Source organism: Belonocnema kinseyi, chromosome 4, assembly GCF_010883055.1.
Source record: "Belonocnema kinseyi isolate 2016_QV_RU_SX_M_011 chromosome 4, B_treatae_v1, whole genome shotgun sequence".
Lineage (NCBI taxonomy): Eukaryota > Metazoa > Arthropoda > Insecta > Hymenoptera > Cynipidae > Belonocnema > Belonocnema kinseyi.
Window position 1 is genome coordinate 107145503 of NC_046660.1, and position 19080 is coordinate 107164582.

Consider the following 19080-nt stretch of genomic DNA (forward strand, 5'->3'; position numbering starts at 1 on the left):
ATTGAAATCTTTTGTCTTAGAAAGAAATACATAACTTGATTTGATAATAGAATATACAGATGACTCAAAATTTATTTTTCTCTGTTTCTATCATTGATGCTGCAGAACTGATAGTGTATACTTTTGACCGTATTCGAAAGCGCCATTCATTGTGACTACAGTAGATACTATCAAATCTAAAGCATATCTTTGTTTCGCGGAAATAATTTTCTCTATAAGTTAAAAGATATTTTGTTAATTCAAAAGTATGTTTAACACTTTGAATACAAAATTTTTTCGAAATAAATGTGCATTTATTTTTCTTAACTTCGTATGCTTGAGTTTCATATATTCGTCAATATTTTAATCTATAGTGCTGTACTTTTGATTAAAATATTCGAATTATTTCACTTAATGCAAAATTTATTGGATTATTAATATAAACTATTGTATTAATAATGCGGAATTCAAAAGCACTGGCGCTTTTGATTCACGAGTACTTTTTTCTCAGTGTAGATGCTGCTATGCAAAAACATGAAAACGTATGCCTTTTGACACAAAAATTCTCAATATTGACTCAAATTTGGCTTAAACCCAGCATACAGGAGATGAAATTTTCTGGCAGAGCGAAAAAATTTTCTTCTTAACTTTTAGGTTCGATATTAGAAAAACGATTCACAAATTTAACTTAATGCTAACATACGAGATTGGAAAAAAAAGGAAAAATCTTCAACGTAACTGTTACTGCCAAAACCTTGAACTGAAAATAATGAAAATTTAGCGAATTGTTTTCTACATGTAATTTTTGAGCCCCCACCTAGGAACACCACGGTATTTTGGAGAAAATTTAAAAATTCAGAATCAGGTTAAAATTTGAAATTGACGCATGTAAATCTACAAAAGGGAATTTTTTAGAAAATTTTAAAACCAGGGTTGAGTGGTCCTAAGTCGGCACTTCGGGTTAAACCGGCAACCTCGTGTTTTCAGAGATGGCACGCGTGTCGGCTTAACTATTTTCTCGTATGACGAGTTGGTAAAAATGGACGGAATTTAACCTGACAATTTTCACTAGTTTTTACTTGAAAGCGTGAGCGGGGTATATATTTTTCTGTTTTCTGTGCGAGTTTGCCTGATAAAGTCGATTATTTCATTCAAATTTGTTTAGTGTGTGTAATAGCATGGAATATGTAAGCTTTCGTAGTGGTCCTGATTGGACACCAAACAGGTGATCCTGAGTCCACATTTTTGTTGTTGTTTTGTTTGTTATTTGTGTTATTTTATTTTGTTTTATTTCAGTTCCATGTCACTCGTCTTTTGTAGGTTTTCGCTTAGTTTGTTTATGTTCTACTTAATGTTATTTGTATCAGGCAAATGCCCTTTTATTTTCTGTTTTTTCTCATTGACAATGTTCTGCATGTTTTTTCATTGTAAATGGTTTAAATTTGTCCATTTCGTTATAATATTAACATAACCTGCCCTTCTTCTTGTATTTTTGCGGAGAAAATTATATGCTCAATCACGACCAGGGATGTCGACTGAGGATCACTATCTGAGAAATCGCAAAAATCGACTTTTTCACTTTGTGCTGTATTGCAACAGCAAAAATCATTCCACACTGCTCTCAATCACATAGAATTGTAGATGAAGGATCGTAGTATCTGACTAAGCACATTGAAGCATCATTAAACCCTGTTTACCCTCTGTTTTAGACACAAATTCTTACTGTACCGACTTAGGACCACTCTCTTCTATTTTTTTGATAATTACTTTCATTGAGAATTAAAAATTTGCAGCCTTCTGGAAATAGTAGGATTTTTTTTAATATGTTAAATTTCCAGGTCAGGTGAAAATTCGAAATTGACCTATTTTTGCCTCAAATTCACCATAAAACCTTTAAACTGGACTTTTTATAATACAGTCACAATTTCAGCCATTTTCGATCCCTGTAAAATGTGTCTAAATTAGTGCTTTTCAGGTTTAGTGACATTAGAGGGTGCAGGCAAGTGTGACTTTAGAGTTGAATAATTCAAATCATACATCCATGAGCTCAATCTTGGGCACATAAAAAGTGATTGTGATGTGATCAGTGGATCGCGTTGAGAGATTGAACAAACTCGAAGCGACAAGTTACCATAAATTATAATCGTTTACCGTAAAATACCATAAATTATCGAGAGATTCCGGAAATTTTGTAATTTGTGCATACTTAAAAAAAAATTAAGTTTCCAAAATTCATACACATGTTATAAAAAATATCATATGTATCAAGTTATCAATGCAAACATTTTTCTTGTTTGTGCATAGTAAAGTTCCTAAATAATTTAAAATTTGCAGTCACCTAATAGAAACAACGTAATTTTGTCAAAGATGAATTCGATCGGATTAAATTAAATTCCGAAGAACTTATATAAAACAATAATTTCCATCATCCCCTTGTGCTTTAAAATTAGTATAATATCATTCAAATTTAATGTCCTCTGGCATTAATTTTTTATAATTGTTGGTACCTCTTGCTGAAACAATACCTCGAGCAATTGGAAATAGATCATTGGGACTGCATTATTCAACCTGTCAAAGTCGGTTTCAACTCAACCCAAAAGCAGAGGAAGGGTGAACCATTACGGAACGTAATTAACGCACCAGTTGCCGCGAGCTCGATGACACAATCTGATTTAACGATCATTTAGATCGGATCGCCTTTCGCTCACTCGCAGCATCGGTGATGGCAGTAGAGACGTCCGGCAGAATGAGGCCGTTAATTGGCAATCAGGCTAGGCTTATCGACAGAGTGCTGCTATCGCTTACACAGAATGTCCTTTGTAAATAACGCATCACATCCTGGTGTCGACAGTTCTTATGTTCCACATTCCTATACGTGCAATGAATGCTTTAAGCCTGTCAGAATGTAGGAAACTTCCGATTGTATGTACAGTCGGATCCTAAAAGCGCAGGCGTCATTTTCTCTCTAGAGCCGTGACGCTCACCGGCGTCGCGACGACTTTAGACCACTCACCGCCGTTCATTCGTTGTTCTGATAGTCCCTTCGCGGACGTCAATCGGTTCACTATTCGCTCCGTGCGCGGATTCTTAATTTTCCCGCCAAATTCGTAACAAAATCGGTAAACTTTTATTGTCCTTTTTATTTATGTTAATGATTAAAGGTAGCGAATATAAGTTATCTTGTTTTTTTTAAACTTGAGTGCGGTAGTTTTTTATTCATTATTAAGTGCGTAGTTTTTATCTCGGATTTATTTTGGATTCTATTTAATGTGTAAAATAAATTATTGGTGTTATACAGTTATTATTCAAATTTGAATACAAATACAACATTCATAGAAACTAATAGCAGGGGAAGAAATTAGAGAATTGGATTTAAAATCTCATGAAATTTAAATACTTTTGAATACTTTTAATTTTATTAAGGCTTTAATAAGTAATAAATAATGAATAAGAAGCTTTATGTTGATAACAAGTAAAATGATAAATTAAAAAGGTCTATTTTCAGGAAAAACCTAATTTTGTTTTTTTAATATGGAACTTTTGAACATGACAATATCTTTCAAATAAGTATTTTTCATTCATGGACACTGTTGAGAACTCTTTTACTATCTGTAAATGATGATCTTCATTCAATACACGTAACGTAAATCCGTTTATATCCCTACGGAACTATACGGTCGAGCATCAAGTTCGAAATGCCTTTCATTCAACCTTATTTTGAAATATTTAAAAATATATGTCAAGAAAAAAAGTTAAATAAATGTTCACGCTTTTTCATACAATTTTTAAAACATTTTTTATCGATTTTCTGTAAAAAGGTTTCTAAAATTTGTTCTACGGACAATTTACTTGAACAAGTTTCTTTAAACTATCAAAAACTGGATTGTGTTACGACAGAGCAACAAAAATAAATTCACGCGAGCAACAAAAGGTTCCCAAAATTAAAATTGTTTGAAAACAAAATAATAAAAACAGTAATCAAGATTTAATAGATCTCGATAGATCTATAGAAGAATTGGGAAAAATTGACTCCTTTCCAGAAAAATATCGTCAAAATTAGTCCTCTGTCATAAACATGTGAGTGCCCTGAAAAATGGTGTATGATTTAATTGTTTTTTAAACATGTACATGTACATGTACATGTAAGAAGACAAAAAAGGCTAAAAAATGAAAAATGAAAATAGTTTTTTTTTAACTAAAAAGAAATATTTTGTCATGGAATATTCAAAAATCGTCCCCTGTCATAACGAAGTAAGTAACATGACATTCTTTTAATTGTCTTCTAAGCTCTAAAAAATCATAAAATATATTAGTGGAATATCAGAAAAATTTTGGAAGACAAATAAAAAGCTCAAAAGTGAAAAATTAAAATTTTTCAAAACTTTAAAAAAAATCATTGTGCCCTGTACAATTTGTTTAAAAATGTGAGATGCGGAAAAGGTAATAACGCTATTCGATTCAGCTCAAGATATTACAAATGTGTTTCATAATACATGTGTTTTATATAATATTTTTTTCCGTAGAATCGAATGACGCTATTAGTTTTTCCATATCTATAATACTCCAAACAAATGTTTCAAATGAAAATTGTTTAAAAATTTTCTAAATAATTTATAAAATAAGTTACTTGACAATTTTCGAAATTCTAACTATAACCATGAGTGCTTGCGATTTTGGAAATTCTAATGATGAGATATGAGTTAACTGATATTAACCATGCTCCGAGCTAATGAATAATTATGTAGCGTTGAAGCTATTCTCGAAATTTAGGCTCATTAATACACTTAGAATGGTTTCAATTGTATATGTATACAAAGATCAAATTTACATTATTAAAGCTTTAAATTAACCTGTAAATGATTCCTTGGTCTTTATTGCTAATAATATCTAATCAAATTCATACAGAGAATTTACAATCAAGCATATATTTATTACACAATTAATGATTTTGATGTTTTAATTTATAACTTGGTACTATGATTTAAAATAATAGTTTTAAATCATAGATATCTTGATTCACATGTGGAGTTTTGAACGTGGATTAGGAAAATATTTTCAGAAAAGTTGGAAATAATAAATTTCCCTCTTTATCGATAGAAAATTTCACTCCTTGATCACATACGACTCGTAAATACCATTCATTTTCAAACAAAACTCACACTTAAATAAACCTATCGCTACCAGCTGACGTTCTTAAATTTCAATTGCTGTGTAAGTTCACAACTTTTTTTCGACATGAAAATTCTCGTTTCTATTATTCCCGGAGATTACTCCTGCAATGAAACATAGTTGAAGTAAAATTATTTTAATTAAATCATATAATTAAATCCATAGTTATGTAAACTTTAGTATTCCTTTACCTAAAAAAATATAAATCCAGCATAAAAAATATCCATCTTTTTGAATTTCTTTAAAACTACTTGCCCTTTATTATTTTCTCTCCCTTCAAAATTTTTAATTATTAAATAAATTAATAATGTTTCCGACATAAATAATTACATTTGACAGTATTTGAATTATGTTTAAGAGTGTAAGATTACCCATAAATTATCATTGGACCAAGAAATTTACTGCAAGTTTATCACATTTTTTCATTACGAAATCGCTTTGCAGTTTTCTTCAATTAATGGAATAATAGTGGAAAGTATTTGATATTTTAAAGATGAAGAATTATAATTTACACGACAGTGGATTAAAATATTATGCGAGTGGATCGTTTCCTTAGTGATAATATTGATAATGACTATTATATGATGCCATGACTGAATAGTGAAAAATGACAGCGATGGAAGGAAAGCCTGTGCAGCAGCCAAGAGTTATTTATTATCTCATTTTTGTGCAATTTTGGTTACAAGTTATTGCATTTATCTATCTTTATTTATACGTTGTGAGGGTGGATTCAGAGTTGAAAGTTTGCAATAAAATTTTATCTCATGCACCTGTTGAAAATGAAAATTTAATACGGCAGAAGCGAAGCAGCGCACTTCCGGCAGCAGAAGACAATGCAGTTTTAGAAGTCTATAGGGTGAGTGAATATTTAAATGATTAATCTTAGCAAATAAAAAAAAATGAAAATATGCAATCCGTTACAAATACCATTATCAATGCCAATGAACAAATAACAAATTATATTCGGGCCCTTAATATTTATGTATTTATTCAAATAAAGTTCGAAAACAAAACAATTAAAGAACAATACAAATGATACGCATTCAATTTTGTGAATTTCCCTAATGTAAGCCATAGCATTTTTTTGTTTATTTAAATTTAAACCAATTTCCTACTGAACATTAATCAGAACATAGCATTTCAATTTAAATGAGGAATTTAAAACGTTACGAATTATGATTTTTAAATGCATTGATGAATAGCTTGTGATGGTAATTTTAAAAAATATCATAAGGTTAGATGTCTTAAAAATAAAGAATCACTTATTTGAAATTATCTAGAATAAGTTCTCCTCTGCGATTTAATTTAATTTTATAATTTGTACACAATTGCTGTAGATCTTCAATGAAACCAAAAAGCGAATATATTTGGAAAAAGTTTCCCTTAACAGGCACATGTCTCGGAAATGATCTTAATCCCCATTTACCGAAAGTATTTTTTTCATAATAATACAGCACCGCCTCTAAAGTATCTCGTAATGAATTCAAAATATGTTCATGAAATTCACATTTCGTGTGGATATAATGTTACGCTTCATACATTGTCAAGCATAAATTCTTGCTCTTGGAATTTTTTTTATAATTAAATTATAGACCTACTTTTATTTCTAAGATTGTATATATGAAACTTTTCCAAGTGTGATATTCAGAAAACTAGAGAGACCGAAGGAAGGGAAGTTATGATAGCAGAGATTCATAGTCAAGAAAAGAACGAGCTAAGTGGGAGTTTAAAGGAGCAAAAAGCTTCGAAGCAGAAAATAACTATAAACTTCGATCATAAATTTTAACTGCTAAATTAACTTTGTAATATATTCTATCAAATGACACTCACAGATAATACATCAAATAAATTTTTTATCACAACTTGTAGCAGATATTTAACTGGAATTAAGCAGTAATCATAAAATAATATTTTAGTAATATGATCAAATATTTAAAAAGGTGAAAAGTTTCGATGCTTTTAAATGAGAAATAACCTCACATATTACTTTACTTTCCAGATTGGACTGTCAAGTACACACCCGTTAAGTAAGTAATTTGTGTACGAGTTAGGTATATTTTTGCCAAAGTTAATGCAGCTAACTACTATTTCAATCAGTGATATTTTTACTGATTCATATTTAGAGAGTGTAGCCCGAATTTAAAAGTGTATAATTTCTTCTTTATTTATCGAAGTCAATAGGCTTTTGCCTTTTTCTCGTTATTTCGATTGAAAGATCTACTATTAAATTTTTTAAAAAGCTTTCTTATTTTTTGGTAAAAATTTTATTATTTGGTTTAAAATTGAATTATTTTGTCGAAAATTCAACTGTTACGTTGAACTTCGTCTTATTAGCTTGACAATTCAACAATTTGAATGATTTTATTCTTTCATGACTAACACATTTTTTTCAATTTTAAATTAAACTATTTTGTTAAACATTTATCTTTTTGGTTTGATAATTTATCTATTCATGTAGCGCCATTTTTCAAATGCAACTGTTTGGTAAAAACATTTTCTGTTTCAGTTATAAATTATTTTATTCTTGAAAATTCAACTGTGTTATAGACAATCTTTTTGGCTTATAAATTTAACAACTTTGTGCTAAAATCAAATATTTGAATCAAAATGTAGCTATTTTTTCAAATATGTATTTTTTGGCAGAAAATAAATTTTTGATAGTAATGCAACAGTTTTGGTAAAAATTAATCGGTTTTACTTAAAAATTAAAGTTTTTCGTTTCAATTCGTTATTTTAATCCGTTGTTTTCATTAATGATTAATTCTATCTTTTAAAAATTCAACTACTTCATTTTCAAATAAAAATTAATATTTTTAAGTTTAAAAATTCAACTATTTAGGTCAAATATTTTTGTAAATAAGAAAATATAAACTAAAAAATAATCAAATAGGATTTAGATTATGTAGTTGAAAATTCGTCTTTTTTGTTTAAATTCATCTGTTCTTGATAAAAAACTAAAATATTTTCTAGGTTAAGTTATCACCTAATACATTTTTTGTGGGGCATTTCATTTTTTTGGTTGAAAATTCAACTACTAGTTTAGAAGTCGAGCTACTTTGTTGATTGACAAGAAACAGTAAGCCCCCCTTTTCCACACACAATTCGTTTAACATCATTTATGTGTAACCTCTGAGTAAATAGATAAACTCAAAAAAAATGTACAAGAAGAATTACGTAAGTTAGAGGGGGCGGGGGCGATTAAGGCTTACGCACCATGACGAAGGGGAGTTATTGGTTCAAAATTTCAGAAAATAAGTTTACGTAATTCATGCACGGCCCTTAATCGGGTATTGAGACTGATTTTTAGGTAAAATAAAATTATCGTGAAATGTAATTGAATAGAATTTGGCTTAAAATCTTGAATGAAATAAATACTCAATAGAGGCAGGAATGTAAACTTCGATTGTGCTGAGGTTGAATCAACACCACCAGCGTGTAAATTCGAGACTGCACGGTTGAATCTGGTTTTAGCAATCAGCTTTCTAGTTTAAACGGAATTCAAAATATACCCTGAGGGCTTGTAATCGGCTATAAACACGTTTGGTTCGTGCTTAAAAAAGATTTTCTGATTCGTATCGTGCAAACATGCAGAAAAAACAAAGTTTTCAGGATACTACTTACAGATGCACTGCAGTTGCTAAGTTGAGAGAATTCTGATTCCGTTTCGGAAAATAAATTTATATTTCGACTAAGCTTTTCTATTGCATTTTTTATTTTTATTATCCAATAATAAAAAATCGCAAGAAAATAACTTTCGTGCATACACATTTTCCATATTTAACAAACTGAATTTAGCAGATATTCATAAAACATAATGAATTTACCATTTTTATTAATTAGACACATCTCCAGCCTACATCATTCAAACGATTCAACAAAAATTTCAAGATAAGCTCTGGATAGAATTCTTTCACAGATAAATCGATTTCTTAAGAAATTAGTTAGACTTGCAGACCATCAGTTAAATATTAAAATAATTAATTAAGTAATAAACAATTAATAAGTAAATATATAAATAAAGTGTAATATATTTGACGAATTGGAATAAACCTTTCGAGATAATTCCGTTTGATTAAATTCTTCATTATTTTTTCACGAATTTTTTATTTATTGATTATTTTTCGAGATTTAGTACTTTTAAAGAATAAGTAAAATCAATTTTGTATTAATTAGGCACACCTATAGCCTACATTATTCAACGAATTGGTACACGAAATTCAAGACAAGTCTATACTAATCTGACTAAAAGTTGTTCATCTATGATTGATAAATATATCGATTGCTTTGAAATGATTAAATTTCTCCAAAAACATCTGTGATGGAAAAAAGTTCGCCAGGTAAAAAGTTATCAATACAATCAACATAGTTAGTGAACTCAAAGTTTGGCAGGTATTTGCAAAAGATATTAAATTTGTTAAATTATTGAATTAAAAAAATTCCAGAAACTTCAGAATTTATTAAAAAGGAAGAAAATAAAATCTTGGCAAATTTTCCTTTTTTTCACTAATAATAATAATAATAATAATAATAATAATAATAATAATAATAATAATAATAATGATAATAATAATAATAATAATAATACTAACCTCGGTTGCTCAGTTGGTTAGACACTCGGACTTCACCTCAGAGGTCCGGGGTTCGATCCCTGAGCCGGTACCTCCAGAAATTTTACAATGTACCTTTACCGAGGTTCTGGTGGTTCGGAACCCACCTTAAGCTGTAGGTCTCCCCATCGTGTACTTGACTGCAACCCAGTCCGTCAATGATGGGGTAAAAACCAGGCTTTGTCCAATATGTCTGGGCAGACTGCTCTCATCAGATCACTTGATTGCATTATAAAAATGCGTCCGTGACTGATGATATATACCAGGACAGGCCCCTGCAAATTGATCAAATAAAAAAAAAAAAACCCAACTCTAACCAAAAATGCCTTCGACATGTTGGGAAGTATAAGCCTGTGACAACATTTCAATGCAGGAATGTTTTTACAATATCAGTTGGTTAGACACTCGGACTTCACCTCAGAGGTCCGGGGTTCGATCCCTGAGCCGGTACCTCTAAAAATTTTTCAATGTACCTTTACCGAGGTTCTGGTGGTTCGGAACTCACCTTAAGCTATAGGTCCACCCATCGTGTACTTGACTGCAACCCAGTCAAGTCAAGGGTAAAAACCAAGCTTTGTCCAATATGTCTGGGCAGACTGCTCTCATCAGATCACTTGATTGCATTATAAAAATGCCTCCGTGACTGATGATATATACCAGGACAGCCCCGTGCAAAAATGATCAAATAAAAAAAAATCACACTCTAACCAAAAGTGCCTTCGACATGTTGGGCAGTATAAGTCTGTGACAACATTTCGACACTGAAATGTTTTTAAGAATAATCTCACCACTAAGATTTCTTTTTCTTCCTTTTTAATACATACACTACGTTTCTAGTACATTTTTTTCAATTGTCAAACTTTAACTTCATAAACTATAAGCTGATTGTACTCATAACTTCATACTTGGTGGCATTTTTTGCATTGCAGACATTTCTGGTGAGATTATAAATGCTATATTGATGAAAAATAAAAGTATAGAATTTATTTTTGACTGCTTCATTTAGTTGGAATTTAAATGAGAAATTTTCACTTCAGATGAGAAGCATTTTATTAGAGGGCAGTGAGAAAATTATTTTGAAATTAGTAGGGAGGGATGAAAGTGATCCGCCTTTTCCCAATTTTCGTCTCGTTGTTCGTCTCTATAATTTTTCGTCGCCCTCAATCGTCATGCGTATATGCCAAGCCATTAGCAGCATCTGGTTCCGCTTATCGAAAGGAGAACTATTCTAGAACTTTATTGGTGTTTCGTTGCTATGACCTTAAAACGTGTGATGGCTTGCAGAAAATAATTTTTTCCACTTTTTTAAAGTTTTTCTTTTTGATCTAGATATTCTGGATTTTGATTTATTGGCGCAATTAACATAGATATAAAAAAAATAAATGATGAGAATGTAATAAACTCTCAATTTAAAAAATGATTATTTTACTAGGCTAAAAAAATTACTTCCTTCAATATATTAGAACGCTTTTTTTAATCCATTAAGTTTTATGCCAACAATAATCACAACTATTTGTGAATTTGATTTGGGTTGTTTCCATTTTATTGTTCTTTGTAACTGTATGGTGCTCATTAGATGAAAACTTTGCTTCCTCTTTATGATTATGTAGCAAATATATTTGCTTCCTCATAGAGGATCATGCATTAACGATTTTTTTGTAACATTTGAAATAAATAAAAAAAAATTTTAACTAAAATATTAGAGGTCACTCTCAGTGTATCCCCCACCCACAATAAACATATGAAAATACAATATAGGGTCCATCAACTGGTCGTGAATCAAGGAATCTTTTTCGCTCTTATATAATTAGAGAAGATTATAGGTCAATTGTTTCTTCACAAGTCAAGGAATCTTTTATATTCTTCCAAAAACTTTGAATTATGCGAATGAAAAAAGTTGTACTATAAACAGCCCATTTTAAAACATTATAAAATGCTAAAAAAATATCACATTTTTTCGAAATCTTTTGTTTAGTTCTGTGATTTTCACAAAGGGCTTAACCAATTAAAGTAGATATATAAAAACTCAATTTTGATCACTTAACATGATATTTGATTGAAATCAATTTTTATTCACGATAAAAATTCAAATTATGCAAATACGTTAGTTATCGTCAGGCACGTAGCCAAGTATTAATAAGAGAAAAAATACTTATTTAATAAAAGAATATTTAAACTGACCTAAAATTACACTTTTTATAACACGCGGCAAGTTCGAGTCTTTTTTAAAGAAAAATACTGAGCGAACTGACGATAACTAATGCAGTCACAATTACCGGTACATCTATCTTATTTTGCAGCATATTGGTCGTAAATATTACTTTTGTTCAGTTTTTTTTTAACAGATGATACAGAAAATCGCGGATCCTCCAAAGTACACAAAAATCGATGTTCAATTGAGTTGCAACACATTTGAGCCACCCAGATTAATTATGAGAATCTAAGGGAAAAGCATCATTTAGAGACTGTTTTTTCTCATTCAGAGCAACGAGAAGTGACGTCTACAAGGTTCCATATCATGTCACATGCGGCAAGTCTCTCTGCGGCAATGTCACACCTGAGACATGTCAAATCTGCGGCTTGTCACATCTGCGGAATGTCTCATCTGCGGTATGTCACAACTGTGACATGTCACATCTACGGCATGTCTGATCTGCGGCATGTCACAATTGCTGCATCTCTACCCAGCGGCTTCTCTCCCTCGCGGCATTTCTCACTGTGAAATTGACAATTTTGCGACATCTCTCACCAGTAAATATTCTCCCAGTGGCATCTCTCCCGTCCAAAAAATTTTTAATGTCCAATTAAAAATGACTGAACTGCGGCAAGCCTACCGGGACTAATTGTCACATCTGCGGCATCTCCTACCAGCGAAAAGTCTCCCCAGTGGTATCTCTGATTTGTGGTAAAATGTTCAATCAAAGTGGCAAAAGTGTGGAAAGTCTCTTACGACTGATTGCCACACTCGCGGCATCTCTCGCTCCCGGCAAGACTCCTTAGCGGCATCTTTCCCCCCAAAAAATTTGGTGAGCACTTCGAAAAATGGCAAAAGTGAGACAAGTCTCTCCCCAAGAAAATATTGTAGGGACTTCTAAAAATGGCAAAAGTGCGGCAAGTCTCCATAACGGTATCTCTCCCCCCACACATTTTCTAAGTAGTTTTAAAGATGGCAAAACTGCGGCAAGTCTCCCCAGAAGTTTTTTTATCTGACTTGCCGCAGTTTTTTATCTTTGGAAGTTGTTAAAAAAATTTATAGGGATAGAGATGCTGCTGGAGAAACTTGCTGCAGTTTTAACATGCTTAGAACTAATTAGAAAATTTGCTAGGGGGGGAGATGCCGCTGGGGAGACTTGCCGCACTTTTGCCATTTTTAGAAGTCCTTACAACATTTTCTTGGGGGAGAGATGCCGCTGGGGAGACTTGACGCGGTTTTTCCATCTTTAAAACTACTGAGAAAATTTGTTGGCGGAGAGATGCTGCTGAGGAGACTTGCCGCAAGTTTACCATTTTTAGAAGTTCTTTAAAAATTTTCTTGGTGTAGAGTTGCCACTAGGGAGACTTGCTGCAGTTTTTCCACCTTTGGAAGTACTTAACAAGTTTTTTCGGGAGGAAGATGCCGCTGGGGAGGCCTGCCGCAATTACGTCATCTTTGGAAGTGCTTAAAAATATTTCTTGGGGGAGAGATGCCGCTGGCGAGACTTGGCACTGATAAGAGATGCCGCGAATATGACAATTAATCCTGGCAGACTTGCCTCACTTTTGCAAGTTTGATGCGGATTGCAAAATTCTTCTCGAATGGGAGATGCCGCTGGGGAGCCTTGCCGCGGGTGAGAGGTGCCGCAGGTGTGACAATCAGTCATGAGAGACTTGCCACACTTTTGCCACTTTGATAAGAACTTGCACATTTTTCCACGGATCAGACATGCCGCTAGGGAGACTTTTCGCTGATAGGAGATGCCGCAGATGTGACAATTAGTCCCGGGAAGCTTGCCGCAGTTCAGTCATTTTTAATTGGACATAAAACATTTTTTGGAAAGGAGAGATGCCACTGGGAGAATATTTACTGGTGAGAGATGCTGCAAAAATTTCAATTTCACAGTGAGAAATGCCGCGAGGGAGAGAAGCCACTGGGTAGAGATGCCGCAGTTGTGACATGCCATAGATGAGGCATGCCGTAGATGTGACAAGCCGTAGATGTGACATGCCTCAGATGTGACATTCCGCAGATATGACATGTATCAGATGTGACATGCCGCAGGTAGGACTTGCCGCGGAGAAACTTGCCGCATGTGACATGGTACGGACCCGTCTACAAACTGTCAGTCACCTGTCAAAATGATTTTGTTAGGCGTTATTTGCGTGAAATAGAAGTCGATAAGCAGGTAAGTTATAATAATAATTACCTAGCTTTTAATTTCCTCCCATTTACCAGTGACTATTAGTGCCTTGAAATAAAAATTTGTACTTGGCGTAGTATAATTTCCAAATCTTAGGTTATTCAAAACCGACATGACATTCAAACCACTAAAGCCTATTCGTTCGGAGAAATTTCCTCCAGATTTTCTGTATTCAACAAAGTGAAGTTAGCTGGTGGTTGAAGTGAAAATACCTAATTGTATATGTAGATGGTCATGACTTTTTCTATACATGCCAGCTTTAGTTTGAATGTCGACGGCCATGACTAACCTAACATTTGGAAGTTGCATTAGGAAGTTATAATTTCATCCCAAGTGACTAGTATACGCACTGTTAAATGAAAGAAAGTTGAAAATTAAGTGAATATTATTTCAATTAGTTTCCTCATTAACAATTATTTAGTCTAACATCGCAAAGGGAATAGTTGCTTTGACAGGTGTTTAGGTGGCTGACAGAGCGGTTCAGCACTCCACAACTCTCGCAATGAGCCAAAATTCAGTCTCCAAATGATACATTCCCTTAGATGCCCAGATGTGCAACTACGTTCGGAGGAATACATTTGAGACTGAAAATTCTCTCAAATGATCATTGGGAGACCAATGAAATTGGAGCTGCAACAAATTTTACAGCAGCGTTTTTCTGTGCATTTTATGGGTCAAATTAAAAAGTTTAATGTATTTTTTACTAGTTATTTATTCTTATTAATTAGAAAACTTTTATTTGTTTGAACAATAGTTTTTCACATTTTTTTGCAAGTAATCGGTACCCTCACAATGAGATAAATGAATAAGGCAATATAAAGAGTTCGGAAGGTGTATTACATTTATTGTTAATTGTTTAAATAAAATTTAATTGTTTAAGTGTAACTTTTGACTGGAATAAGACAGAAAAATGTTATTTTTTACAAATTTGTTAACAAACGTGACATAATTCTGGTATTTCAAGTATTTTCACTATTTATGCAGAATTTTAAAAACAATTTTCATTTGTTTCCTTTGCTTTTACACTTTTTCTGAGTAAACTGAACTAAATGGTGCAAATTAAAAATCGAAACGGTCGATTAAATTTTTTGTTAATTGTTTGAATAATTTTTATTGTTGAAATGTGACATTACAAGAACAATGCAGAAAAGTACAGTTTTTTTGCAAATTTTCCCACAAAATTCATTAGATCATTTTAGGTTGACACTTTTAATTACTTACCAATAATTTTGTAAAGAATTGTATTTTGTTTAAGCATCTTTTTCAACAAAATATCAAAGATATACATTTTCTGTCAGTCATTATTGATTTATTTATTGCACTATGATGATACTCTTCAAAACATCTATAAAATACTAAAAATTTAGTAGTCGATTACGGAAAGAAGGCAACGAGTCAGAGCTAAGAGATTCTTGTTTGATTCAGTAAAAAAAGTGGATCCTTTCCATGGAAAAAACATAAAAATGGATATTTGTTTGTAAAAATTGTTCCAATAATTAACATTTGCGGTCAGTTTAACAAATATGACAATAAAAAATCATTTTGATGATATTTGCAGCTGATTCTTTTGAAAAATTAGATTATTCAAGGGAAAAGGTAGAAATGTGCATTTCTTTTTATCAATTATTTGAATAATTAGAGTAATTGTGGATAAAAGAAATATAACAGCATAGAGTCACTGACAAGAAATTTTTAGTTGAGTTTGTATTAACAATTAAGTATAATCAATCGTAATCTTGAATTAATTTCTCTTATTTATAATGCAAGAAACTATGAATTTCATCAACTAATCACTGCAAATCACGAGAAAATGACACTTGTTCATTAATTTGGTTATAACATTAAAATGTTTTTTTCTTCATATTTTAATGTATTCGAAATTATTTACTTGCATTAATTATACTGATTGAAGTTTTATTCTGAGTATTGTATTTGAGTTTAAATAAAAAATGAGCATGTTATGCATGGAGAGCTTACGTTCATTAAAAAACACGTGAGCTGTCATGGGACACCCAGTAGAAGTGATAACTTCGTATAATGTAAATTTAAGAAATATACTTGTTTAATTTATTAATTATTTATTAATATAGTAGTAAATTTAAAATATATTAATTATATCAACTTCGAAAATTTAAAATTGGTTTAAAATATTTTACTCAGACAAAATTATTTGAAATATTCTAATTAATAAATAGTTTCAATTAGTATTCTGGTAGCGAAACTGGAGTTTCACCAATTGGAGTCGGAATACCCTTTATAAATCTGAGGAAAGAGAGATGCTGCTTTTCTCTCAGCGTTACTAAGTAAGTAATTTCGTTTCTTTCCGGCCTTCATAATGGGATTGGAGACGATCATCTGCATTAAACGGCAGTTAAACTACTAACTATTCAGTTCCTTGTAATTGCGACATAAACTGCTAAACTTTAAAGAGCACGAGAAGCCCTGCCCGTGAGAACTTGCAAATGGAAATGTGTGGTTCGAGGGCGTATTACCCTAAAACAGAGTATGGGGGATGAAAGTCCCATTGCTGCTGTTGATTTAAATGCACATAAGTACGAGGTATTTTAAGTTAAAGGACTTGAACGTACACAGACTTAAATGTTTTTCAGTTGTGATGAATATTCTGGCTCTTTGAATGCCTCAAGAATATGATTGTTCTGTCAATTTTATTTAAAAATTCATTTTTCAGTATAAAAAACCTTCTAAAAGTTTCCCAGGATTCTCAAGAAATTTTGTTTATATCTTTAAACCTTTCAAAATTCTTACAAAGCGTCTGCATTTTTTTCGTAATCTCAAAAAATCTATTTTTTTTGAATTTCTTAAATTTGAATTATTTCTCAATTTTTTAAAAACTTTTAAGCCTACTAAATATCTTTTAATATAAATCAAATACTTTTTTTAACTTTCTTATTAACCAAGTAGTTAAATTTTTGAATAAAAAAGAAGAATTCTAAACCGAAAATGCAATTGTTCATATTTGAATTAGAACGATTTTAATTTTAAATAAAATACAGTGCAATTCATCCAAGAATGCGAATTTTCTATAAAAAAAAATGAATGATCAACCAATAAGATTAACTTTCGGTTGAAAAGACGAATTTTCAACAAAATAGTTACATTTTCAACCAAAGAGATGCACTTTTAAGTTTAATTTATGCAAAGAAGATGACTTTTCAACAAAATAGTTTAATCCTTAACGAAAGTAGAATAATTTTCTATTAAACAGTTGCATTTTTAATAAAAATGTTGAAATTTCTACTTAAAGAGATGAATGATAAAAAACTATGAATTTTCAAAGAAAAATGATACGTTCAGGTGGGAGAGTTCTGTCAAAGTATCAATTTCCATGTTAAAAAAATTGAAAAAGCATTTAAAATTACTGTAAAATATATCACGTATTTTGTGAATGACGCCCCAGAAGGCAAAAATTTGAAATAAATTTTAATCCTAAATTCTTAAATATTTTCTAAATTGACTCGAATTACTCCTTAAATTTTGACAAATCTTTCAAGTTTATAAATACTTACCTTATAATCTTCCAGATTTTTTTACAATTTTGAAAATCTCTTAGAAAAAATTAAAAACATTTAAAAATAATTTTTATCATTAACTAAAATAACATAATTGGAAATTTTAATTAACTAAGTTGAGGATGCAGAAAAACAAATTTTAGCACATCTGGTTAAAAATTTAAGAATAAAATTGCTGCCTTTATTATTAAAGAATTATCTATAGTTCGAATTTTCCTCTTTTAGAAATATATTTTTAGAATTAAAATGTTTTTTTTGGAAATTATGACTTAGAATATTTTAGAAAATGAATTCATTTTTTATGGTGAACATGGCATATAATTATTGTATTGTCATTTTTTTATGTTCATAGTATATGGGTTATAATAATAGCTTAAACACATAAAACTATATATACGAGCCTGTAATATTAAGGCTTACCACCAAATTTGATTAGTATCTTTTCAAAAATCTCGAATCAAACACAAATTTCACCTATCCTTCCACAATTGAAATATATTGTTTTTTGTTTTTAATATAAATTTAAAATAACATTAACAGAAAAAAAATAAACTGAAAAGGCACTAAAAGTCAAATTCTTTCAGCATGCAGCCAGTCAGGTTTTCAACAATAATGTATGTGTGATCTCGTGAATCCTATTTTATAACAAAGGATAAAAAAGCTTCCGAGTTAAAAGAATTATATAGAGTTTAATTTCAATGAATCGTTGCGGAAGAGTTGTGAAATTTATATAATAGAACTTTAAATTGAAAGATTTTAACGAAACGTGCCCCTTCTAGCAATGGGCCATGTTACTAACAAATATAATTTATTATTACATTAAAGTTTTTTGTGACTTCGAATAAAATTAAAATAAAGTGCTGCCTCAATTTTTACCTACAGTACTTTTTCTTTCTATATTATTTAAAAAGATCAATCGCTTCTGAGTATGTATCAAGACACTAAAGAACCCTGAAAGGATATTGGATGTAAAGCAGTGCCAAGAGTTCAAAGTTTTATGATATTCGACTAGTATCACCCACGAGAAGTGCAGGTGAATAAGAATGGAAAAGCACATATTACTGTAAAAGTAAATGCATTTCAGTCTTTAAGCTTAAAAAAGAGTTCGAAATAACGTATCTCCTTTTGTCACTTTTTCCAATTTCCAATTGAAGTTTAAAAAAGAAATGTATTAGTAATATATATTTTTATTAAAAAGCCTTTTTTTCATTAACACGTAGAGTAAAATTTTCTGAACAGTAATATATGTATGCCAAATTTATTGCTTTTCGAAAATGCATTTCTCCCCTCTATAGGTTTACGAGGGTGGATTGATAAGTTTCCGGCCTGACCAAGAGATAGCGCCACTAGGCCTACCTTGAGGTGGCGTTCTATAGTACCATCCTTAGATAGCTTGTA

General features: G+C 31.2%; 1 protein-coding gene across 13 annotated transcripts in view; it reads left to right on the forward strand.

Annotated features, from left to right (window-relative positions):
• Positions 1–2996: 2996 nt before the first annotated feature.
• LOC117171290 overlaps positions 2997–19080 on the forward strand; it is a 178483-nt gene continuing 162399 nt past the window's right edge. For 2 of the 13 annotated variants that reach the window (XM_033358440.1, XM_033358450.1), the window contains exons 1-2: positions 3000–3098; positions 5593–6004. In XM_033358440.1, the coding sequence (XP_033214331.1) occupies positions 5756–6004 (249 nt within the window). In that variant the 5' untranslated portion in view covers positions 3000–3098; positions 5593–5755. Of the gene's footprint in view, positions 3141–3188; positions 3206–4019; positions 4057–4088; positions 4231–5506; positions 6005–19080 lie in introns of those variants that run through there. The other 11 variants (XM_033358443.1, XM_033358449.1, XM_033358442.1 and 8 more) reach the window with 11 other exon arrangements.